The sequence below is a fragment of the Balaenoptera acutorostrata genome, chromosome 11 (assembly GCF_949987535.1).
Source record: "Balaenoptera acutorostrata chromosome 11, mBalAcu1.1, whole genome shotgun sequence".
Classification (NCBI taxonomy): Eukaryota; Metazoa; Chordata; class Mammalia; order Artiodactyla; family Balaenopteridae; genus Balaenoptera; species Balaenoptera acutorostrata.
The window spans coordinates 101,179,397-101,204,355 of NC_080074.1; the positions used below are offsets into that span (position 1 = coordinate 101,179,397).

At 56.2% G+C, this 24,959-nt stretch overlaps 1 protein-coding gene and 1 long non-coding RNA gene across 8 annotated transcripts; one reads left to right on the plus strand and one right to left on the minus strand.

Annotated features, from left to right (window-relative positions):
* Positions 1–153: 153 nt before the first annotated feature.
* Positions 154–17,245, minus strand: PLEKHG6 (pleckstrin homology and RhoGEF domain containing G6). 7 transcript variants are annotated; one of them, XM_057557651.1, is made up of 19 exons: positions 17,106–17,245; positions 16,649–16,834; positions 15,726–15,931; positions 15,520–15,640; positions 14,942–15,033; positions 14,351–14,506; positions 13,606–13,770; positions 13,121–13,216; positions 12,786–12,836; positions 12,408–12,593; positions 11,416–11,526; positions 11,143–11,292; positions 10,823–10,960; positions 10,461–10,580; positions 8,895–9,027; positions 8,662–8,777; positions 1,906–2,051; positions 528–1,232; positions 154–319 (listed from the first exon to the last, which is right to left on the minus strand). In XM_057557651.1, the coding sequence occupies exons 3-19, from the start codon at positions 15,861–15,863 to the stop codon at positions 310–312; spliced, it is 2,634 nt and encodes an 877-aa protein (XP_057413634.1). In that variant the 5' UTR covers positions 15,864–15,931; positions 16,649–16,834; positions 17,106–17,245; the 3' UTR covers positions 154–309. The 7 variants fall into 7 exon arrangements, with proteins under 7 accessions (XP_057413634.1, XP_057413638.1, XP_057413637.1 ...); XM_057557655.1 differs by lacking the exons at positions 14,942–15,033; positions 15,520–15,640 and having other exon boundaries at positions 528–1,223; positions 12,408–12,557; XM_057557654.1 differs by lacking the exons at positions 14,942–15,033; positions 15,520–15,640 and having other exon boundaries at positions 12,408–12,557.
* Positions 17,246–17,313: 68 nt separating this feature from the next.
* Positions 17,314–18,496, plus strand: LOC130709259 (uncharacterized). The gene is made up of 2 exons (XR_009009777.1): positions 17,314–17,570; positions 17,983–18,496. It is a non-coding gene; the product is annotated as an uncharacterized LOC130709259 (long non-coding RNA).
* Positions 18,497–24,959: the final 6,463 nt, after the last annotated feature.

The following is a 24,959-nucleotide window of genomic DNA, read 5'->3' on the forward strand; positions in this document are numbered from 1 at the left end:
GGGAGGGGGGGCGGGGGGGGCGGGGAATACCTCAGCCGCGTGCAGCCCACTGACAGAGGAGTCACCTGTGCTCAGTCTGTGACTCCTCACCCCCCAGGTTCTCTTTGCTCCGCCCTTATCTAGTGCTGGCTGGACGGCCATATTTATGCACAACTTTATGTGGGACTCTGGTGTGTCTGTGACACATCAATGTACAGCTCTTAATCCCCAAAGTCCTCAGAGAAGGAAGGGCAGAGTGCCTGGGGAAGTGTCCTTGAGGTAGAATCCAGGGGTGGAGGTGGTGACCAGCACTCTTAGGGAGGTATTCCCTCACACCTCTCTGCAAAGGCAAGAGGCAGGTGTCAGGTAGGCAGACATGGGGTGAAGAGTGAAGCTAAAGGCCCCTCCCCGCCATGACCCCCCTCCGGTCCTGCCCTCCTGTGTTGACCCGCCCCCCAACCCCCCCCCCCCCCGCCCTGGCATGCCCTCTGGCTCCATACTGGCCTTCCCTCCGCTCCATCCCACGCCAGCTTCGCTTCTGCACTTACGATGTGGACAGGGGCGTGTCCAGGTGTACGACGTGAAGCCCCCGCATCCTCTGCAGTTGGACCCGAGTCAGCTTCCGAGGTCTGCTGTCCCCAGGCTCGGGGACGCTCTCAATCCTTTGGCTGGCCAGTTCCTCCCGGATCTCTCGGAGCATGTCCTCGGCCCGGAGCGGGTGAGGGGAGGGGCTGTAGCCGGGTCCCAGGAAAGGCCCCTCTTCTTCCTCGTCCCCTGAGGAGTCCCAGGGGCTTTCCCCAGCAGAGTCAGTGTGGGTCGGGGACGGGGAGAGCTGCCCCCGAAGTCGGGCCCTATGTAAGTTTTCCACTACCACATTCTCTCCAACCGAGGTCCCGTCTTCTTCCTCAGACGAGGTCGGTGGGTCTCCCCTAGGAAGGCTGCCTCCTTTCTGGACACTTTCCTCCGGCAGTTCAGGGGTGCTTCGGCGTTGGGGAGCTTGGGGGTCAGGAGGCAGGGGATGCAAAGGAACATCTCGGAGGTCCAGGGTGGAGAAGGTGAGGCGAGGGTCCCGCCGAAAGGCCCTGGAGCGTAGACGGTTTGGCGGGAAGTGGGACGCCTTGGGGGAGCCTGGGACCAGAGTGCCATAGCCAGAGTCCGAGGTATCATCTGGTACCGAGGGAGCATCTTCATCTGTGTCTTCTGTCACCACCAGCTGGGGGATGACGGTCGAGGACTCAGGAGTCCTACAGTTACTAGCAAATGGTCAGAGTCAGATGCTGAGGGGTCAAATTCAAGTCCAGGGAGTCTCCATTGATCCCTCCATCCAGAAATGGGCCCTCCTCCAAACTTATTTTGGTATCACTTTTACACTGCACTGATTGTTTTTCTCATCTCACTGGCTAGACTGTAAGCTCCTTTAAGGCATTTTAGCCCCTGCACTCAGTCCAGAAACTTGTTATCAAGTATTTGCTGAGTGCTTCCTGAGCTCCCCTGAGGTTATCCCCCAGTGATGGAGTCTTTTTTTCTTTATAACCATGCTGCTCAACAGCTGTGTTATTTTGGGTGAAACTCTCACGCTCTCTGGGGATTTGAACTAGCCGGGTCCCTGCAGCTCTGACATTCCGCAAACCCATACTGGCCTTCACTCTCCATCCCTGGCCTGGGGAACCTGATTCTCTCAGGGAATTTGTGCCTCTCGTGCCTGTTTCCTTCATGCTGTGCCAGGCCTAGGCTGGCTAACCCCATAGGCTGTCTCATGTGGCCTTTCGCATGGCTGGTGCCAACCTGTAGCCTGGGTTCCTCAGTCTGGTCCCAGTGTCCCCAAAAGCTGTAATGCCATTTCCCAACCTTGTGGGCTCCTCTGCCCTCCCTCCCTGCCTGCAGCCCCCCTCCTCTGGGAGGCCTTGTACGCCCTGTAGGTCTTACCTTCCCTCTGTGCTGCTCTCAGAGCCTTCCGCGGAAGGCGTGGAGGGCCTGGGGCCTGGGGACTCCCCGTCCCGGTCCTGATAGAGGGCCAGGAGCTCCCTCTTCTGTTGGATGCACTCCTCGGCCTTCAGCTTTTGCAGGGCGGCCTGGGGTGGGGATACTTTCATTAAGAGCTCTCATTTAGTGAGCACCTGCTGTATGCCAGGCACCATGCTAAGTGCTTTACATACATTATCTTGCTTCACCTTCACCACCGCCCTATGAGGCAGATTTTTTTGCTCCTACTTTACTCCTGAGAAACAGAGACTCTGAAGTTAAGTAACTGCCAAGGTCATGCCGCGGGAAAGTAGGACGGAGCCAGCATTTGAAATCTTGAGCTGGTCCTAGGATGTGTGGGGTAAACATAAGGCCCCTTTTCCTACCTGTACGTTCTTCCTGCCTCTCACATCCCCTTGGCAAGCCAAGGTCTGGTCTGTTTCTTCCTTCAGGAAGCCCTCCCTGATTGGTGGTGATGGTGGCATAATTGCCCTGAATGATGCTGGGCCCTCAGGTTACTCTTTCTCCTACCACCAGGGCAGGCAGGGGCAGGGGCAGGCTTTGTCCTGGGTTGAGGACTCTGTTGTCCTTCAGAGTTGACAACAAGACCATCCCAAGAGGAATGGAGAGAGGATGCATTATATTTTGTCTTCCTTAGCATTTTCATACAGGCGCCACCAGAATAAAATAGTGACATCTGAGAAGTGGTTTATCAAGCACCTCTACATGCAGGCAGTCATTTGACACACACCATCACCCTGCAGTGTATTAGCCAATTTTACAGATGAGAAAACGAGACTTAGAAAGATGAGTGGACCTGATCCAGGGCGCACAGGTAGAGAGAAGCAGAATTGGGACTGGGTCTTTCTCTGTGAGTCCTAGTTCAGTAACTGCACTATTTTTCAAGGGCAGCCTTAGAAAGGGTCAGGAATTACCAAAGGACAACTTTCTCTTGAGGGAGGGGAGGGATGGCAAGGGAACCCTTGGAGAGGCCAAAGGCGGAGGCTTGGCAAAAAGAGGTGGTGGAGGCTACTGGGGGCGGCTCTGATACCAGCACTGGCTGGAATGGCCTTATCATTGTGCACATATTGAAGTACTTTCATGCTGGTGAGCAAAGGGCTACTGCCCAAGCCTCCCACCTTCCTTCGCCAGGATTACCCTGCCCCCCAAGATCCAGCAGCAGAGGGATAACATCTGGCACAGCAGGGGGCCTCTAGGACCCCGCCCCCACCCCCACCCCCGCTCCCCAAGCTCTACTCTGATTGGTTGATGCCCATGCCATTCTGGTTACTAAGTAATTTGAATATCCCCCTCCCCCAACCCCTTCAGGTATATGAACCAGCAACTCTTAGGCAACTCTGGACCTTCCCAAAGCCTCTCCAGAAACACAACGGGGTAGGGGGTAGCTGGGTCTGTACAAGAGACATGTTGGAGAAAAGGATGAACAGGGACAGGAAAATGACCTCAGGCTTGTATTTCCAATTTTCCTGCCCTGGCTTCCCAGTCACTAGCTCATGCAAGGATTCTTAGCAGTCTCATAAGACTTGCTCTGTTGGCCAGAGCCAGGGATGATGGGGTCTGGGGGCAGGAGACCAGCACACCAGGCCAGGTCCTGTGACCTTTTCCGCATCTCCCAGCTGTGCAGAGTGTGGGGAGGAATAACGAGGGTGGGAGGAGCCGCTCTTGGGGTCAGGGCAGGGCTGGGGCAGCCTGCTGAGATGCCCTTTGGCCCCATATGACCCAAGTTCAAGTTTATCTTTGGGATGTCCAGGATAGAGATGGTGTGTGGAGGGAAAGAACTGGAGGAAGGTGGCTGGGGGGTGGTCTGGAAGGAACGTCTGTCCCATACAAGCATCTCCACTAAACTCTCCCGTGGGCCCACCAGGGAAGAAACAGGGAGGCAACGGGGTGGGGTGGGGATGGAGGACCCGACACCTCAGGTACCAGGGATCAGGTACCAGGGACGGGGCTGTTTGAAGGGCCCCTGGCCACCCCCAAAGGCTCTCTAGCAACCCTGGGAGGATTATCTCAGCTTGGGTAAGAGGAGAGACATGTTGGGGGCAGGGTGGGAAAGGAAGAGGAAACTGGTACCTGGGCCAGAATGTGACATCCCCACAAAGCCGGGAAAAGGGAGGGCTCCCCCCCCCCCCGACGCCATGGTTCTTCTTCCTTTGCCCTGGTGGGGAACTGAAGCCTTGGGAGGAAATGCCTCCTCTCCCTGCTGCCCCTGGAGCGGCTCCCAAATTCACCCGCTGTCCTCCCCAAGTCTCCCATCACGGACGAAAACCATCTCTTGAAGGTGCCCTCGGCCGGGCACCCCTGGCCTTTAGAAGATGTTGGCATCTTCTAAAGATGACAACAGTAAACACGTATGGAACCCCCATCAAGTGCCGGGCGCGTGTCAAGCAGCTTACAAACATAACTCTCCCGTCTGTCCTGCAAGGTGGTTCCCATTATCCCTGCAGTTCCCAGGTGGGGCCGGAGCTGAGAGAAGTGACGCAGATAATGAGTGAGAGCTGGGCTGGGGGACCTCCGAGCCCGCCTCTTTCCTCCATTCACCTCTTGGCCTCGTCTCTGATAGCTCCTTGTTCCCGGCACTGGTTCCTTTTCCTCTTCCCAGCCCCTAAACATGGACATTTCCCATGATGCAGTCTCTCTCCTCTTGAGAAGCTCATTTTCTCTAAAAGCTGAAGCCACACAGCCAGACCCGCTAGGAATAAATCTACATATGTACGATTCTGTAAGGCGGAGAAAAAAACACTCTGACCCCTGGGATCAGTAGGTATTCTACTGCCCTCTTCGGTTTACAAGGACTGGTGGTTAACTGCGAAAAGGATTCCCTAAGACTTTGGTGTGAGGCAGTGGCAGGACAAACTCATTTCAAAGTTTCAGGGTTCTTGGTTTTGCAAGGGGACGCGGGGAGCTTGTGCGCTGCTTGGTTAGGTATCGGAAATGACTTCTCCACCTCAGTTAGCGTGGAGTAAAACTCCTGGGGGCTAAATTATTTGTGTAATAAAATGCCAGCAATCTTTAGTGGTTCCCCTGGGGGTTCTAAGGAGAAGGTGGCAGGTCTCTTCTTGGGCTGGGGGGCGGTGGTGTAGAGAGAAGGCCCCACTGCACCGAGAGAGGAGACTCTGAGCCGGCCTGGAGCAGGGGTCAGGGCGGATGACCCACACCCTGTCCCCTACCTCTGGCTTCCTGGGCGCCGTCACCATCTTGTTTAGGTATCCAAGGAAATGACAGCCCCAAGGGCTGGAGGACACAAGACCTTGAGGTTCTGCCTTTCATCATTTTTTCTTTTTTTTTTTTTTAATGGCGAAAACCTCCTGTTTATTTTTTACTCTCATAATTTCGAATCTTTAAATACAGTGTTTAAACAGAGACTAAGCTCTGGTTTTCCTTTTCTCGAATAAGCTCTCCACATCTTGATACGATGCCATAGGTAAGACTGTGGGAAGAATGCTTAAAATTGTTTAAAGAACAAGACTCTTTTTACGCATCCTCCAAAGTTTCAAAGCCCTAATTACCTAACGTGCAAACGACAAATCATTATAATCTACTCATTAAAGCAAGTCCTATGAGAAGCGCTACTTTGATTTAAACTCTTTAAAAATAGTGCAGTTGCATTCTTTAGAAATCGTCTACACTATGATTTCTTAACTTGTTCAAAATGCCTCTTCTTTTTATAAAAAATTGAGGTATAATTGACATATTACATTAGTTTCACATGTACAACATAATGATTCAACATTTGTGTATATATGAAATGATCCACACAACATCTAGTGAACATCTGTCACCGGACGTTGTTACAAACATTTTTTTCCTGCGAAAAGAACTTTTAGGATCTGCTCTCTTAGCAGCTATTTTCATAGTTCACCCTCATTTCTCGCCTGAACTCTAGTCTGTGTTTCCATATTTCCACAAACCCCTAAGAGGTCTCCACTTGGCTGTCTCCCATTACCTCATTTCCAAAGTGCTTCTGTTTAAAACTAAACCTTGCTACCCATGCCCCATGCCACCCAGGAAGCAACAGACAACTAGACAAACAGGTTTCCCTTTCTAATGATTTCAGTTGTCATTGCCAAAGCAGCCTTTCACACAGGAACCTCAGGAGCAAGTCACCCTTGGCCTTGTGGACCTGAGTTACCAAGGCACCATGTTGCCTGCTTAATCTGAATGATTTCTTTGAATCTTCCCTATGAGACAAGGACTGTTATTATTTATATCCATTTTGCAGGTGAAGAAACGGAAAACTAGGGAGGCCACATAACTCACCCAAGGTCACCCAGCTAGTAAGAGGCAGAGCTGGGGTCTGAACCATGGGTTCGGTAGAGGCTTCTATCGGTCTCCCTAAGGCTCACCTGTCCTTCTTTCTTCTTCAGCTCCTTTCTTCTTCTTTTCTTCTTTTTTTGCACCATGTCCCTAAGGCTGTGGCACTCAACCTCTATGTTTCATACCCAAACTAGTACGGGAAATCTCCTGCCACCAATCTCTCCCTCCCCCGGCCCACCTGTCACATGCCGCCTGACAATTCAAGACAAAACACACGGATTTCACCATGGCCTTCCCTTGCTCAAGGATCTATGGTGGGGCTTCCCTGGTGGCGCAGTGGTTGAGAATCTGCCTGCCAATGCAGGGGACACAGGTTCGAGCCCTGGTCTGGGAAGAAGATCCCACATGCCGTGGAGCAACTAAGCCCGTGAGCCACAACTACTGAGCCTGCGCGTCTGGAGCCTGTGCTCCGCAACAAGAGAGGCCGCGACAGTGAAAGCCCCGCGCACCGTGATGAAGAGTGGCCCCCGCTTGCCACAACTAGAGAAAGCCCTCGCACAGAAACGAAGACCCAACACAGCTGTAAATAAATAAATAAATAAATAAATAAATAAAAAGAATCTATGGTGGCTCTGGTGTCAACTTGCCAACCCAATTCAATTCAGTCTCGTCCAGTCCGCACTCTTCTACAGGCCCTGGGGTCCCCTAGAACTTGGCGTCTCATCACTGGCTCCACACAAAACCCTTCCCTCCAGACTCAGACAGACATGCTGGTTGTCCCCCAAATCAACCCAGCCCAATTTCTCCCTTGAGTCTTCTGCTCAGGGTCTTCCCCATCCTTAAAGTCCAACTCAAATCTTCCCTCTTCTTTGGCAATTCTGCTCCTGTAGTGGGTTGAATAGTGGCCCCAGAAAGATGGGTCTAGGTCCTGACCCCCAGAATCTGTGAATGTGAGTGGCCTTGTTTGGAAAAAGGGTCTTTGCAGATGTGCATAGATCCTCAGTGCAGGATCTCAAGATGAGGTCATCCTGGATTTTGGGTTAATGACCGGTGTCTTTCTAAGAGACAGGAAAGGGAGATTGGGACACAGAGACACATGGAGAGGAAGACCACGTGAAGATAGAGGCAGAGAGTGGAGTGATGCTGCCATGGGCCGAGGAACACCCGGAGCCCCCAGGAGCTGGAAGAGGCCGGGATGGAGGCTCCCCTAGAGCCATGGAAAGGAAGCGTTGCCTGGCTGACATGTTGATTTTCAACTTCCGGCCTCCAGAACTGTGAGAGAATACGTTTCTGTTGCTTTAAGGCACCAAGCAGTAACCAATATGGCTCACACTCGGGTCTCCCTTCTTCTGAACTCCTTCGGCTTTTGTTGCATAAATCTGCCCCCCGCCCCGTCATTCCACTCCACTAGTTAACATTTTTACTGCCTCTGTGTCACGTACAGGACAAAGTTCAAGTTCCCCAGCACGGCATCCAGGGATGGGCATGATCTGGTGGCACCTCCCCCCGGCCCCTCTGCCGTTGTGCTGCCCTTGTGCTTGATGCCCTGGTAACGCCAACCACTCAGCTGACGGTGCTCTCAACGCACACAACTGCTTCCGATTCCCGACCTTCGCACACTCTGCTCTCCATCTGGAACGCCTTTCCTGCCCACCTTGTTGCCCTGACGTGCTCCGAGACATCCACCCGCGGTGCTCAGAAAGTAGCTCCTCTGTGAAGCCTTCTCTGTCCTCTGAAGCATCCTGGCCTCTGCACAGTCCCTCTCCCAACCAACCCACCAGACAGAGTGAACCATCCTAGCTCCATTCCGTCCTGCCCTGCCCTAGCTCCATTCCGTCCTTCCCTGCCCTAGCTCCATTCCGTCCACACGTTTCTATTATTTGTATACTTGTTTGCCTAGCTAGGCTGCAGCATGTATTCTGTGAGGGCAGAAATGGCGTTATATTCTTTTCTGATTCCCCAGCACCCAGCCTGTGCGCACTCAGCAGGTGCCCCGTTCATGTTTGCTGAACGGAAGCTCAAGTTCAGCAGTTTTGTTTCACAGCCTCGAAACCTTCAGGGGAGGCTGTCTTGGCTCTCCCAGGGACTGGTACCCTAGCTGGCCAAAGGCTTTCTTCTGTGCTCTTTTTTTTTTATACTTTTTTTTTTTTTTTGCCACACCATGCAGCTTGCAGGATCTTAGTTCCCTGACCAGGGATTGAACCTGCACCCTCGGCAGTGAAAGCGTGGAGTCCTAACCACTGGACCTTCAGGGAAGTCCCTCTTCCATGCTCTTAAGGTTGGTCAAGGCTGTGTCTCCCTCTCGAGGGAGCACCAGAGGGGCAGGAGGTCCGGTCTGAAGCTGTGTGCACCCCACCCTCTCTCTCCCCATCCTCCACTCTTGTGCACCGGATCTGAGCTCCGGGGCCCCGCCATCCCCCTGCTCCCACACCTGGCTTCACATACCTGGGCTTGCTGGGTCTTCTCCAGCCATAGGGCACAGTCTGTAGCTCTGGGACAGTGCACAGTGAGGGCGCTGGAGACACACTGGAATTCGGTGAGGTGGATAAGCAGGAAGCTGCCTGGGTGGAGGAGAAGGTCTGCTTCCAGGGCTGGACTTTATCTGATCCCCTTCCCAACCTCTCCTTCTCCAGCCGATGGGAAGGGAGAAGGAAAAGTTCCCCCCAGGAGAGACATACTTGGATCTCGGAGCGGTCGGCACACAAGCTTCTCCAGCATGAGGGGCGGGCGGATAACCTTGGCTTTGTCTGCCCTGCGAAGGGTCTTGGTCACCAAGAGCACATCAGAGAAGAGGAACAGGTACACATCCAGCTGAGGGCAAGCGAAGAGAGAGACGAGGGTCAGCTGGAGCGGGGGCAGGCGGGACAGGGGTTGGGGCTCACGCATGGGTGTGTGGGCAGGTGCAGAGCTGTGGGATAGGAGAGCTGAGAGCCGTGTCAGTTTGGGCCCATCTCTCACTTTATAGGCAGGAAAGTGGCTGACTCAGGGCCATGCCAGCAAGCAGAGCAAAGCCAGAACCACGCCCTCTTCCCAACACACACAGACACACACACATAGACACACACAGACACACACACAGATACACACAGACACAGACACACACACAGACACACACACAGATACACACATAGACATACAGACACCCACAGACATGCATAGATACACACAGACACAGACACACACACAGACACACACACAGATACACACATAGACACACACACAGACACACACATAGACATACAGACACCCACAGACACACACATAGACATACAGACACCCACAGACATGCATAGATACACACAGACACACACATAGACATACAGACACCCACAGACATGCATAGATACACACAGACACAGACAGACACACACACAGATACACACATAGACACACACACACAGACACACACAGAGACATACAGACACCCACAGACACACACAGATACACACAGAGATACACACAGAGACACATAGACACACACAGAGACACATACAGACACACACATAGATACACACAGACATACACAGACATACACACATACACAGACACACAGACACACAAAGACACACACAGACACAGACACACACACAGACACACACACATAGACACACACAGACATACAGACACCCACAGACACACATAGATACACACAGAGACACATAGACACACACAGAGACACATACAGACACACACATAGATACACACATAGACACACACACACACAGACACACACAGACACAGACACACACAGAGACACACACAGACACAGACACAGACAGACACAGAGACACACAGAGACACACACAGACACACATAGACACACACAGACACAGACACGCACACAGACACACACACACACACAGAGACACACAGAGACACACACAGACACACATAGACACACACAGACACGCACACAGACACACACACACAGATACACACAGAGACACACACAGACACACATAGACACACACAGACACACACATAGACATACAGACACCCACAGACACACAGATACACACAGAGACACACAGACACACACAGAGACACATACAGACACACACATACATACAGAGACACACACACAGACACACACACACACACAGACACACAGACTCACACACAGACACACACACACCCCTCTTCTCCCATTTCCAGCCTTCTGACGCATCCTGTGTCCCATCGTCTCTCCCTTCTTTCTCTTCAGTTCTCTCCCATCTTCTTCGCTCCTCCCACAGCCCCCTCACCTTCCCTTCTCGTCCCTCCTTCATGCGCACAGGCCCCTCAAGCAGCAGCTGCCTGGTGTGCTCAGAAGCAACCCCCAGCATGGGGGCCATCAGGTCCAACGTGGAGAATGGACGCAGGTTCTGAGGGGCGCAGAGAGCACAGGAGGAGGGCACTGGGTATCCCGCCTCTTGGAGGACAGGAAGCATCCCAGTGCCTTCGTTTTACCCCTTTGTACCTGGCCCCTGGGACCCTCACCCTCAGGAAGGAAGGATGGGCACACACAGCCCACGGCACCTCCGCCTCTCCCCGCTACAGGCCTCGGCTTCATCCCTGTTCCTGGGGCCCTGCTTCTTTGGACCCCGCTTCCCTCTGCCTCTCTCACCTTCTCCACCTCCTCGCTGGGCGGCTCCAGGACCTCGTAGGGCCCGATGCGCCGGGCGGCAGCCACCAAGCTCTCCTGCTCTTCGCCCTGGCGCACCCGCTTGTTGATGTGTCGGAGGAACGACTCCACCGCTGCGATCTAGGTGAGGGTGGGGTGTGGAGGGAGGACAGCTCAGCTCCTCGCCTGTACGTCCCACCCAGCCAGCGACCTCAGTGCCACGCTGGCACATACACGTAAGGAAAGAGGCCTCAAGAGTTCCTGGAGATCCGTTCCCACTCACCAGCCCCCGACTCCCGAGGGTACAGCCCTGGTGGCCCTACCATGGCGGTCAGGGCCTCCCGGGCGCGGGCCTCGGGGCTCCTCTTGAGCACAGCCTGGAGCAGCAGTGGGTACTTGGTGATGCGCTGGTGGGGCTTGATGAGGAGGTCCCCCAGCGTCTGCCTCCCCGAGCGCTTGTGCTTCTCACACCACTGCCAGGGCAGGTGGGCAGGGGTCAGGGGGCTGCAAGCCACCCTCCTGCCCCGCCCCAGGGATACCCTCAGCCTCGGATCAAGGTCTGCCGCATCCCCCTTCCCCAGCAGCCCCTCGCCCACCTGCACGAAGGTGTGGAAGAGAGGGCTGCTGTCCTGCTGCTCCCAGGCGTAGGCCATGGTCTGCTTCACTCGCAGGCAGTACAGGATGTAGGGCTGGAAGCGCTGGCTGAACTGGAGGGACAGTTGTGGGGCGGGGAGCGGGCAGGGGAAGGAGGGATGAGGGGCGGGCTCGGCTGCAGAACATGGGGAGCGGGCTGGGGACGGAGCCTGGCCTAGATCCTCAGTCCAGCTCCCGCCAATCCCAACCCCCACCACTTCCAGCCCCCCTCTCTGGATTCCAAGGAGGAGTTGAGGTCCCGAGGGGCCAACCCGCTGCCACCCTCTGAGCTCCATCCTCAGCCCCCACCATGCCCCGCTGCTCTGGACCTCACCCGTCATCAATAATTTAGCTGGACCGTTTTCAGGGCACTGTGGATCCCATTTCAGCCCGGCCATGGGGTGGTGACCTGAGGCTTGCCCAGAGCCCTGCTCCTGGGGAAGAGGGCCACCAACGGCCCCCAGGAGACTGTCCCCCTGCCTCTCTACCCCAATCCAACTCTGCAAGGCCACATTTCCCTGGCCAGTGAACTGGTAGAAAGTCGGATCCTGGGCCTCTTGCTTTCTCTTATCACCCTTCACGCTCTGGGTACCCTGTGGCCTTTCACATCCCCTCCCCCCAGGCCCCTGAGGGACAAGTCGCTTAAGCCCCTGCTGCTTGTCAATGGGCCTCTGTCCCGGACATAAGATTTCATGGTCGATGAGAACTTAGGTGTAGCCCTTCCCTGAGATAGCTGCCCTCTGTGGGCTCCAGAAGCCCAAAGAGCCTTTGGGACAGAGGTCATACTGGTGGAATGAAGGTAAGAGGTGAGGTGGTATTTAGGGGTAGGGGTCGTGCCCTTGGACCCCCTAGAGTCATGGCAGGATGCCAGTGGTATGAGCATTCCAGCGGACAGGACCCCTTGGGGCTCTCCCAGTCCTGCCCCATTCAGATGGGGCCCTTCTCCCCGCCTCACCGACAGGAAGCCGTTTTGCAGGCTGACAGGGTCCAGAGGCTGGCCCGAGGCTCGCGTCTCCTCCAGGGTGGGCCCCAGCACCTCTTCCCAAAAGCTCCGGTGGGCTCGGATCAGGCTGGGGACATTTCCAAACAGGGTCTCAGCTGACACCTGGAGGAAGGAGCAGAACATGCCTCCGCAGGTGACCTGCGGGCAGCACGGGCCGTGGGCAGGCAGGGACGGCTAAGCCCGAGTGGCAGGGGCTGGGTGGGACCTGCAACCTGCTTGGGGTCTAGAGCAAGGAGGGGAGTGGGGAGGGCAGGGTAAATGGGGGTGGCAATTCCGCTCTGTGACCCCGCCCCCCACTCCCTGGGTCCCACACCCCGAGTGCCCACTCACTTCCGTCAGCAGACCCACTCGTTGCAAGTTCAGCAAACCGGCGGCTAGGAGCTGGATGCAGAGAGGGCTTTCAGCACCTGACCTCCTCCTCTCAGACCCCAGCCTAGCCAGCCCTTCACAGCATCCCCACCCCCATCTTCAGTACCGCAAGCCTCTTTCCCAAGACCCCGGGCAGGGCTCAGGTCAGAGGGATCTTGGTGTCCTGCCCCTTCTCCCCAACAGCCGTGCCCTTTCCAGTTTGGAGAACGGGAGGGTGATTCGAGGGACACGGTAAACGGCCGAGGATGGGGTGGGGGGCCGGGGCTGCCAGGGATGGGGCGGGGAGGGCGGCTCACATCTGTCATGATCTTGAGCTTCCGCACGTAGATGAGCTCCGTGGTCAGTAGCTCCCACAGCGCTTCCTGCTGGTGGCAGAGCTCCCGGCTCATCTCCTGGGTGGGGATAGGGCTGGTTCAGCTGGGGAACAAGACCAGCAGCTGCCATCTGCTGAATGCTACCAGATCTGCTGCACAGAAAGCCTTTAACCCTCCCCCCATCCTCCAGTGTGTAGGGGGTGTTGTCCCCAGGTCACAGAGGAGGCGACCGAGGCACAGAGAGGTTTGCTGTCTTGACCGAGGTCTCACTAGTATGTGGCGGGGCCGGGATCTGAAGCTACAGCAAGATGCCTCCAAGTGCTGTCCCTGCAGACCCCACTGCCCAAGGCCTTTCCCTCCTCCGGGGCAGAGGTGAGGTGTGTGTGTGTGTGTGTGTGTGTGTGTGTGTGTGTGTGTGTGTGTGTGTGTAGGACCCCATGGGGACAGACACTGTGTCCCAGGCCCACCTTGTGCCCAGGCACCAGCTCCTTCCAGGACTTCTCAGTGGCCAGGCTGCTGTCACCGTCCTCTCCGATCTCCCAGTGCCGCCGGTCCTCTGGGGGCAGGCGGGGCATCCCAAACATGCTGAACGTGTGCAGCCTCACCTCCAGCTCGTGGGCTCTGGTGACTTCCTGGGGGCGCCGAGAAGGGATTAGTCCTGGCCACTTCCTGGCCCGGGAAGGGCTGCGTGCGTGCGTGTGTGTGTGTGTGTGTGTGTGTGTGTGTGTGTGTGTGTGTGTGTGTGTGTGTGTGTGGTGGCAAGCTGCCCTGAGCTTGAGTGAGGACACGCAGGCCCGAGGGACGAGGATCAATCCTGGCTGGGATTACAGGGTACAGGGTGTTGCCGGAACACGGATGGAGAGGCACCTTGTCTGCAGAAAGGTCCCTGGACAAAGGGGTCTGACCCGGGCTCCCTGACCAGAAAGATAGCTTCCAGGGCTCTCCTGAGACAGAACCCTTCAGAGGGACCTTCAGGTGGAGACCAGAACGGGACTTAGGGAACCAGTGGTCTCAGGAACATTTTGACACTTGCCCATCAAGCGGGCATCTTTACGAGGCAGCCTGGCTTAGAGATGCTCCCTTGAGAGGGTCTCTAGACAGAGCCGCACCCTGCTTCTTGGAGGGGCTCCCGTGTTCTCAGCTCTGATGGTCTCTGGAGGACATCGCAGCTCAGGCTGTGAGCTTGGGGATGGGAGGAGAGGGACCCCTTACCTTGAGTTTGGGGAAGTGAGGTGTCCCAGGCCCAAAGGGGCCTCCATGCCTCTTCTCGGGATCTGGTTCTCGCAGCCTCAGGGGAGACAGGCCTCGGGCCGGGCCAGAACCCTTGGTAAAGGGGACATAGCCTTGGAGGCGTCGGCGACTGGGATCCTGGAGGGGGAGTGGGGGAGTTATGGGGGTGTCCTCTCCCTACAGAAGTCCCAGACAAGCAGTGGGGCCTGGCTTGGCTCCGGACAGCATCCCCTATGCCGGCAAGTTGGGCCGGCTCACCTCTCCCCTCAAACCAGTTTGGTGAGAGCTGCTCTGGCCCTGAGTCACAGCAGCCACTGCCAGGGAGGCCGCTGGGCCAGGCAGGGGCCCACCAGGCCCGGGTCCCCAGGGGGCCCAGGGGGTAGAAGCGGGGCCTCATGCAGCGCAGGAGCACAGGCACGCACATGCCCAGGCTCTGCGTGTGTCCCAGCGTCCCCCTCCAACCCCACTCCCGTGTGTGCTCCCTGCACCATGGCCGTGCGTGCACAGCGCCCGGTGCACACGCGTTCTGGGGCCCTCACAGCCTCCCGCGCACGTGGGGATGGGGGCACTCACATACGCGGCCTCCTCCCCGGGGCATGTCCCATCCAGCTGGGAGTGGCAGCCCTTCCGTGTGAGATGTTGAGGCCTGGGCCAGAAGTCTCCTCCTGGGCAGGCCTGGTCACATTCCTTGATCTGCCCATGGCCTGATTTACCCCACAGACATCCTAGTCTCCCTTCCCACCCTCAGCTGCCTCCCAGGGCCAAACCCTCCTCCAGCCAGGCAGGGGATACCCCCGGCTGGAAGCAGAACTGACCTCAAGGTGGAGGGAGAGGCTGGAAGCTGAGGGAAAGACGGCTGTGCCCCCACGCCCATTTCCTTGGTCAGCACTGGAGGCCGCCAGGAGGGCGGAGCTGGGCAGGCCCTCACACCCCTCCCCATCTACAGAGTAGGAACACCTTGAACCTTTGCTCTTCTTCCAGGCCTGACTCAGAGGGAGGCAGGTTTCAGGGAGCCCACCGGCTCCTCCCAAGTAGAGGTGGGAGTCTGGGAGGTGCCAAACCCTGGGTTTGGTGACCTTCCCCACCAGCTCCGTGCCTGTGACCAGTCTAACAGCACTGGGGGCCCGGCCCCTCCCGGCTCTCTGCCTCACCTGCCCCGTCTGTCTGGGATGGGTGTGGAGTCCCGGGAGCCTGTCCCAGCACGGCCGTCCTCTCCCTCACAACCCACGAAAGAAGGCAGGGGTGTGGGCTAAGAATAGAGCAGTCCAAGGCCTGGCAAGGGGACAGAGACTTGAAAGCCTGGGTGTCCTCCCCCCTGCCCCACCCCGGTCACCTTTGGGACACAGCCTGGACTCACCAGCACGGGGCCTCCTCGGGGATAGAGACTGCCGGGAGTACTCAGGGTGGAGGCCCGAAGCCGGCCCCCATAGGTCTCAATGCGGGAGGCCACCAGTCCTTGGAGGCTACCCTCATTGGGAGGACCAAAGGCGTGCATCCCTTCTCTCCTGGGTCACCTCCCAAGGGTCATAACTCCAATGTTCAGGAGAAAGGGACCCGCTGAGGCTGCAGAGAGAAAATAAAGAATGGAAGGGCCAGCCCTGATCAGTGGTACCAGGCTGGAGACAGAGGGGGGGAGGGGGAGGGGAAGAGAGGGAAGGGGAGGGGGAGCGCCAAGACTACTTGCTGGGAGAGCACAGCTGCCTCATCTATGACTTGGTGGGGGTCGGGCACACGCCGACATGCTGGGTAGGAAGCCCCTTGGAACTATGCCCCCTCCCTCACATTTGCGCATTTGGGGTACCAGCTCCTACCCTGGCCTCAAAGGATGCTGAAGTCCTAAGAGTAGCTGGGAGCAAGGGTCCCTCGGTTCCTGGATGCCCCCAGGTGGGGGGATGCCCCTTGCACCTAGCTACACCCTCCCCTCCTCCATACACGGGAGTGCGGGGTGAGTGTCCAGGGTGCGGAGCCGCAGGGGGCCTGTTGGACACAGCCCCGCCTGCCACCTGTTTTTGCACCGCCCACAAGCTAAGAATGTTTTTTACATGTTTAAATAGTTGGAAAAAGTCAAAAGAAGAATAATATTTCACAACATACGAAGATTATTTGAAATTCAAATTTCCATGTCCATAAATAAAGTGTTATGGGAACACAGCCACACCGCCTCCTTGGCCAGTTGTCTGTGACTACGTTCCTGCTAGCTGTGACAGAGACCACAGCGGCTTCAGAGTCTGAAATACTTACTATCTGGTCTTTTACTGAAAAGCTTGCCCCACCCCTTACCTGGACCCTCCAGGCCACAGACAGCTATCGGCCGCTGGCCTTACACACGAGCCGAGTGGGAGCAGGCTCTATCTGGTCTTCCCCAGCCAACGGGAGCTCCTCCGTGGGGCTGGGAGCCGCGCGCGCGGGGCTCCATCCCCTCCCCCTAAACCTGGATAGAGGACCCGCTCTCTGGGGCGGCAGCGCCTGGAGAGGAGAGACCTCCTAAGCAGGTGCTGGTCTCCCTCCAGGTGCGCCCCAGAATCCCGCGCAGCCCGCCCCTTACGTTTCCTCTGAGTTATGAGCAGGGGACAACAACGTTCCTCGTCTCCCGGGCCCCCTCCCAATAATCCTCCCTCCTAGGGCTCTGAGTCCCTCTTCCTCCCCAGGGTCCTTTCCGAGCTTTGCCCCGGCTTCCCCTTCTCTCGGCCCCGCGCCCCCAGCCCCGGCGCCCCGCCCCCGCCCTCCCGCCACTCACCTGTGTCCGCAGGTGTCCCGGCGCCCGCTGCCCGCGCTGCCAGCCCCCCGGTCGCCGATTGCTCCCCCGGCGATGCCCGCCTCGCGGCCCGGCCGGGTCTGGGACCGAGCGGCCCGCGGGACCAGGACAGCGCGGGGCCGGGCCGGGAGGGAGGGGGCGGAGGGGCGGGGCCGCGGGCTGGCCCCTCCCTCTCGCGCGGGCACCGGACCCGCGGCGCAGTAGGCGCCCATGGGGCCCTGGGGACCGAGCGGCTCTGCCCGGGCTGCGGCCACCACCTTCCCCCGCCGAGGAGGGCTCGCTCCGCAGGGACCCCTCCCCGCTTCCCCTCGCCCCTGAAGTCGCCACCCACCCTGGCTTGCCCGCCGCCCTCGTGCGCTGCAACCCCCCGCGCCCCGCTCCCCACGGCCCGGCGGCGGTGACGACAGAGTGAGCCGCAGCGGGTGCCCATCTCGCTTTGCGCGTGCCGTGAGTGACTGACTAGCCCCCCACTGCCCTGGTCTCGGCCCCGTCTTCCTCCTTTAGCCAGGCAGGGGAGCAGGACCCACCGCAGAAGGGGTGTCGGGGTTCACGGACCCCGGGGGCACTGCCCCCCACTCTGGCTGTGGAGTCCAAAGTGTGACCCTTATCTCTGCTTGCCGGCTCCAGCCATCTGGTGGAAGGTTGGACTTCACCTTTGCTCTAGGGAGGGCGTCTGGTGCCAGGCTGAGGCTGACCCAACACTCCTCCCATTAACCAAGTCTGGGGGGGGGGAGGACAGGGGTATCAGATGGGGGCGCCCTCGCTCCTCACTGGCAAACAGCCACATTGAAGGCTTCAGGAAGGCGTCCCAGCACCTACAGCCGGCAGCAAAATAAAGGGCACATTTTCACATTCCCAGATCAGGACACATCATCTGACAGAAACGCCGGACATGGAATCAGAAGTGTCCATGGATGTGTGGTCCTTGTCTTCTCACAATCATGAAGCTGAAGACCCATTGCACGGGGAGGGGGGAAGGGAGCAGGTCTGAATGCCTCCAGCCCTCCACCCTGTCCTGGGTCTTCCTCCTGTAAAATGGGTACGCGGGGACTTCCCCGCTCAGTGGTTAAGCATCCGCCTGACAATGCAGGGGACACGGGTTCGAGCCCTGGTCCGGGAAGATCCCACATGCCACGGAGCAAGTAAGCCCGTGCGCCACAACTACTGAGCCTGTGCTCTAGAGCCTGCGAGCCACAACTACTGAGCCCACGAGCCACAACTACTGAGGCCCGTGCACCTAGAGCCCGTGCTCCGCAACAAAGAGTAGCCCCCACTCGCCGCAACTAGAGAAAGCCTGCGCACAGCAACGAAGACCCAATGCAGCCAAAAGTAAATTTAAAATAAATAAGTAAATAAATTTATTTTAAAAAATGGCTATGCGGTGAAGTGTACAGACATCCTCTCATTGTATCACTGGGGAAAGGGTGTCCAATCTCTCTCCTCTCTTTGCTGGCATATTAAACCCACAAATGATCTGAAGTGTTCCAATCCTCGACTCTGATGACTCTGTTTGATTTGAAAGAAGAATCTTTATCCTTTGATACTTTCTAATTTCGTCTGCCCTCCTCCTATTTGCCCTCCACTATTCTCCTGTTCTGAGCTTGCTGTTATGCGATTGCTCTGTTAGTTCAGAAGAGCTGTTGGCACCTCCAGCTCTCCGCATCCTACCTCCTGTTTCCTGCCTCCCAGTTGATACGGATCCGTTTTAGGGAGAGAAGTTGTGTGGGGCAGGAATTGCGGTGGACAGAAGCCCTTTATCCCATTCCTCGTGTGTGTGTGTGTGCGTGTGTCTGTGAGAGAGAGGCAGAGAGGGATCCAGGGATGACAAGAGTAGCCATGAGGGAAAGAGAGCCAGTAAACAGGAGGTGCTGATTACTGGCAGTATTAAATGACACCCCAGACACTGCTGGTGCCAAGGGTGTCCTCCCAAGTGGAAGGAGTAAGAGGGGAGTGGAAACTGAGAGAACACCAGAGGCAAGCCCGGACTTACAGGCGCTGAGAGAGCTGGCTAGACTGGGCCAGTGGACACAGGAGCGTTAACCCCTTCACTTGTCTCGAGGCTGAGATCCAACCTCCACCCACCACTGCCCCAGGGCCAGTCTCCAGCCTCTCTGGGAGGAGAGGTTCTCAGGGAATGCTGGAGTCTAGAAGCTGGAGGAGTGGCCGCAGGAACGTGTTGGGTGGGAACCCGGACTCCTGTGCTCTATCTGTTCCATTCCGGCCTCGTCAGATGGTTCGTCTCACAGCCTGCCTCGTCCCTTCTGCGCTGTGGAGAGAAGACCCCTGCCTGCGACAGGCTCAGAGGTGAACACAGCTCAGGGAGCTGAAGGAAGCCGGAAGAGTTGGCAGGTTGGCGGGTTGGCCTCTACTGGGGGGCACCTGGGTACGTGTCTTTCCTCCCACCCCGCCTTCCCTCACATTCCCCCCGCCCCACTTTTTTTTGGCCATGCCACGCAGCTTGTGGGATCTCACTTCCCCGACCAGGAATTGAACCCACGCCCTCCGCAGTGAAAGCAAGGAGTCCTAACCACAGGACCGCCAGGGAGTTCCCCCTAGCCTGAGTCCTATCCCTCCTCTGTGCCTCTGTTTCTGCCCCAGTGCAGACGGTCCTCATCAAGTCCCCAGCTGGACCCCACAGCTAGTGAGGTGTCTGTCTGTCCAAGAACAGAGCTCTGAGGACCAAAAGCCTCTGTCCAGCACAGCAGGAGGGTGACTTCTGGGGCTGGTGTAGTGGGCCCTTAGTCCCTTCTCCCCTTCCTCACAGGCAGAAAGGTCAGGGAGACTCCCTTGATCCCTGAACTCTGCCCAGCCCACACCTCTCAGGGCAGGGCAGGGGCCAGCTGGGTTAATGAGGTGCTAGCAGGCACCTGGCAGCGAGGCAGCTGATGGGAGGTGTGTCTTCCTCCCTCCAGAGCTGGGGGCAGGGGAAGCTGAGGGCTCCAGCTGGGAGGCACCAGGTCATGTGAGGCAGATAAAACCAGGAGGCCAGGCCATGGTGCACAGCTGACAGCACCTCAGACCAGAACTGATGCCCTCCATCCCTCCCCCACTTACCGGCAGTGTTCTCTGTGCAAGGTGCTAGGAGTATATAGAATATGCATTCCTAGTATGAGGACTAGTATAAGAATAGTACAATTCCTAGTATAGAGATAGCCCCTGACTTCCAGGAGATTACAAACTAATGGGGAGACAGATAGACTAATGGAGAACAGAACATTGATCTATAAGTTACATATAAGGAATGAGCCAAGAGCTGGGGGAGTACTTTGGGGGACTAATAACTACATAAGGGAGCCAGGGAAGGCTTCATAGAGGAGGTGAACTTTGTGCTGGGACTCTAAGGTTGAGTAGGAGTTTGTTGACCAGAGCAGGAGGGAAGGGCATTTCTGGAGGAGGGAACAGCATAAGCAAAGACACAGAGAAGTGTTTAGAAAGAAAGAGGGAAAGGGCAGGCTTCCCAAAGGCCTCCTGAGAGCCTCCCCTGTCCTGGGGACATCACACCGCAGTTGCCGATTTCTGGGTGGTGGCTTCGGAGGACAAACCTCTTCCTGGCATGCAAGGACCTCCAAGGCATGGCCCCAGTCATACTTCCTGCTTTCACTTTCTGCTTCCCTGCTCCGTCCCTGGACGTGTCCCCGTTCTCTGAATCTGCCTGGGTTTCCCTGGCTCCACGCCTTTGCTCAAGCACTCCCACCAGCTGGCATAACTAACGTTCCTGACCCCTTGTCCCCCCATCTCCACTTCTGCCTCCTTCAAGGCCCTGATTCCTTCAGGACATTTTCCTGATAATCCTCCAACCAGAGTGATCACTTTCCTCCCCACTTTCAATGCCTTGGCCATTGTGTTTCTTTGAAAGGCACCACTCACATTCTGCCTAATTCTGCTGCTGTTGGCTTATGTGCACACTCTCTTCACTGGACTCCTTGAGGGCAGGGAGCCCCTAGCACAGGAGCCTGTGCAGGCCTGGCATGGGTGTCTGTGGAGTTGAACGGCCTTGACTTGCTAAAGGACCCAGATAGAACGGACTTGCAGGTAGACGTGCCTACGCTGTCATCTCTCTGCCCCTGCCCAAAGGGACGGTCTTTGTTTCTTAAATACCTGGAATTCTTCCCTAACTTCAGTTGTGCATTCCTGGTTCATTACTGCCCCTTCAGCATTTCTTCGGTGGCACTCCTTCTAAAGGCTTCTGGCCCCTTAAGACAACCACACCACGTAAGTTTTACCTTGTGCTCCAATTCTGATGGATGAGTAGTGGGTGTCCTAGAATATCATGTCCAGAAGGATTCTGTGGATGATGAGGGCTCTGGAGAGAGAACGCCCTGGCTTAGCAGTGCCTGCCTTGGTGGGGACAAAGGGCTCCCTCCGCCTCAGGGAGTTTATCAGATGCTTTTCTCACATTAAGCCAAGACTGGGGCACTGGGGGAGTGTGGCCTTGGCCGCTGGTGGAAGGTGATGGGGAAAGTGTATAGGAGCGGAGCTGGGGGCACCAAAGGCCCTTCTTGGGATCTCCTGAGGCAGACCTCGGAGTCAGGTGTGTGACTGTCCGGGTCTGTGCTCTGACCAGGCCCCCTCCTGCTCGTGACACAATGGGTCGTAGCAAGACCAGGAGGGCCTCCGTGGCTCAGGATCCCCGGCACTTCCTCAGCAGGTGAGGCCAAGGCGATAGCACCGAGTCCCCACCTGTGGGAATGCTCCCCACTCCTTTCTCCTCCCAGGGAGCTCAGGCCTTCAAGAATGATGAGAAGGTACCAAAAGTGAATAATCTCTGGAGGCGTTCTAGTTCGTGGCCTTGACTTGCCTCCTTGTCCTCTGGAGCCGTGTTCTCCCCTAGTGGCAATTCCTGGAAGTGCAGGTAGGTTTGACTTGGTCTGGGGGCCAGGAGTGGCCTTTCCCAGCTGGATGGCAGCCATGTGGTCTCACAACCTGACACTCCTCCCTGTGCAGAAAGGCTGCCTAATGTCCTTGGCAGATGGTCCTCACTGCTGCCTGACAACCGCCAGCAAGGCTGCTGCCCAGTCTGTGCCTTTGTTCAAGTGGCTCTGATCAGTGACAGCCCCTTCCTCCAAACAGTCACTTGGTTTCCTCCCTCAGGTCTGTGCTGACACTGGGTGTCCAGCTGCTCAGCCCCAGAGTGACTCAAAAGCACACGGAATGAAGAATTTTAAGGCTTTGGGTCAGTCCTTGCACATGTTTTCAAAGCTAGATCAGCTCGCCCTGCCCCCTGCCCCCAAACCATGGTCAGCTTCTATGAGCTCTCTGGCCCTTGTCACTGAGTCCAGGCTCACAGCCAGCCCTTGCTGTGACATGTGTATTTTGAGGCTCATTTGCCCACAGAGACTGTGTGGGCGTATCTCGTTATGACACTTCTTGCCCAGCCCAGGAAGATGGGCAGATATTTTACTCCTAGAGCAGACGCTGGCACAACAGTCCCAAATTGTTTTTTCTAATTTAATTTGACAACCTTGAATTTCAGGAAGTTCTTTCTCATCACTGACCCAAATACCGCCTGCTCAAGCTTAAAGTAATTTCCTCATGCTCTGGGGAATACCCTTCTCTGTATCACAGGCCCCTCTTTGCATAACTGAACCACAATTCGGGTCATTTTAGCAGCATCCAGAAGCCTTGGATCCTCTCCCCATCCTTCAGAGACCCAGGTTCTCCGTTTGGGGTCACGTGGGCAGCCCCTAGGTCTCAGGAGCCATCCTACGTGCCCGGCGCTGTGCTCAGTGTAGACTAGTCAACCTCCTCAGCACAACCCAGTGAAGCAGGGCTGCTGGTATTATCCCGCTTGCTAGAGGCAAGAATGAGTCTCTGGGGTAAAGTAACTTGGCTAAGGACACAAAGCCAGCATGTGGAACAGCTGGGATCCAATCCCTACATCCAACAAGGCTTCAGAGCGGGCATTTGGTCCAACCATGAGCCTCCACCAGAAGACCTCTGTGAGCATTTGGGGCACATGTATCGTCCTCTGACCTTGCCCCCATTGTATGCTTGTCTCCACTCTGATTTTGCATTGATCCTTTCCATCTGCCTAGGTGACCTTCAGTCATGGCCTCATGTGTTCCTTCCTGTCTTTGTTCAAAGGCAGGGCCCTTCAGAAGGGCTTCTGGGGCAGATGAACTTGACTTCCCCAAGTCTCCACCCTTGTATGTAAAATGAGGATAATAATACTGCATTTTAGGATCATTATAATAATAACAGCTAACTTTTAATACTACATTTTAGGATCATTATAATAATAACAGCTAACTTTTTAATAAAGCAGTTACTAGGTGCAGGAATAATTTAGCACTTGACATGTGTAATTTCATTTAATCCGCACAAAAGCCGCACAAAAGAGTTAGATATTATCCTCATTATAACAGATGAGGAAACAGACTCGGAGAGGTTACATAACACGCTCAAGAGGACAAAGTTAGCAAGAGGAAAAGCCAGGATTTGAACTCACATTTGTCTGACCCCAAAGCCTGCACTTCTCACCGCTCTCCTGTAGAAAATAAATGGGTTACTGTGGGTAAGCCTGCCGTGGGGGAAGAAAATCAGAAGAAACAAGCTGCCTTGTTTCCATCCTAAAGGTCAGCTTAGCATTCAAAGAAACTGCCTTGAGCGGTGATGTTGGCCTTTGGTCAGGGCTGCGTCCTGGAACACAAGGACCTGCGGCTCACCACCAGCAAGATTTCCTTAAAAAAAGCATCTTCACGGGACATCCCTGGCAGTCCAGTGGTTAAGACTCCGAGCTTTCCCTCTCCTCGCTTCCACTGCAGGGGGCACGGGTTCGATCCCTGGTTGGGGAACTAAGATCCCTCATGCTGCGCGGTGCGGCGAAAAAGCATCTTCACACATCACCCCCGTCCCCAAAATATCACTCCTCACAGCATCTGTTCACTTCTCCGCTCTTCTGTCTCCTCCCAAGCCCTCTTCCTGATTGCCCGTCCCAAAGCCCCATCCCCTTGCCTTTATAAAGTCACCTGCCCTGGTCTTTTCTTCGGCAGATTTTTCTGGGAAGCCACCGTGCTTAAAATTGGGTAGTAGGGCTTCCCTGGTGGCGCAGTGGTTAAGAATGCGCCTGCCAATGCAGGGGACAGGGGTTCAAGCCCTGGTCCGGGAAGATCCCACATGCCATGGAGCAACTAAGCCCGTGCGCCACAACTACTGAGCCCGCGTGCCACAGCTACTGAAGCCCACACGCCTAGAGCCCGTGCTCCACAACAAGAGAAGCCACTGCAATGAGAAGCCCGTGCACCGCAACGAAGAGTAGCCCCTGTTCACCGCAACTAGAGAAAGCCCGCACGCAGCAACAAAGACCCAACGCAGCCAAAAATAAATAAATAGATTTAAAAAAAAACTGGGTAGTAAACTCACGTGAGAATGGAACATGCTTGTGCTTGGCATCTGGACTCAGTGCATTTCCAAGGCCAATAGGAAATCCTAATGACTGAGGGGCCAACCGAGAGGTGATTTAGAGAACTACCTTCCTCATGGGCCCCCTCCCCCATCCCATCTCCATTTTCCTTCCCCTCCATCAGAACCTCGCAGAGGGAGGAAGAAGGGGAGCTATTTGTCCCTCCTGACTCACCACAGGACCCATTTCTGCACGTTCTGCACCACCCAGATCAATGCCCGCCCAACCCTCGGGCCTCTGCAGTCCCCGCGCCCTTTCCTACCTTTGAGTCCTGTTGCTTTCATCACCCCTGCCACTCGTCCTGCCTTTGTTGTTACCAAACTTTCCGTGGCGGGTGTCGCGTCTCCTTAACTAGGCTGTGTGCTCCTCGAAGGTAGGACCTTGTCCCTTCCACGGAGCCCATGAAGGCGCTGGCTGCACCAGCTGACGGAACT

What these genes read in the sequence shown, in the direction of transcription:
- PLEKHG6 (XM_057557651.1), bottom strand. Translation starts at nt 15,863, where the DNA reads ATGCACGCCTTTGGTCCTCCCAATGAGGGTAGCCTCCAAGGACTGGTG. An exon ending in CTCACTTCCCCAAACTCAAG is followed by an intron (nt 13,771 to 14,350) that starts GTAAGGGGTCCC and finishes CGGCGCCCCCAG; the next exon opens with GAAGTCACCAGAGCCCACGA. An exon ending in GAGAGCAGCACAGAGGGAAG is followed by an intron (nt 1,233 to 1,905) that starts GTAAGACCTACA and finishes ACCATTTGCTAG; the next exon opens with TAACTGTAGGACTCCTGAGT.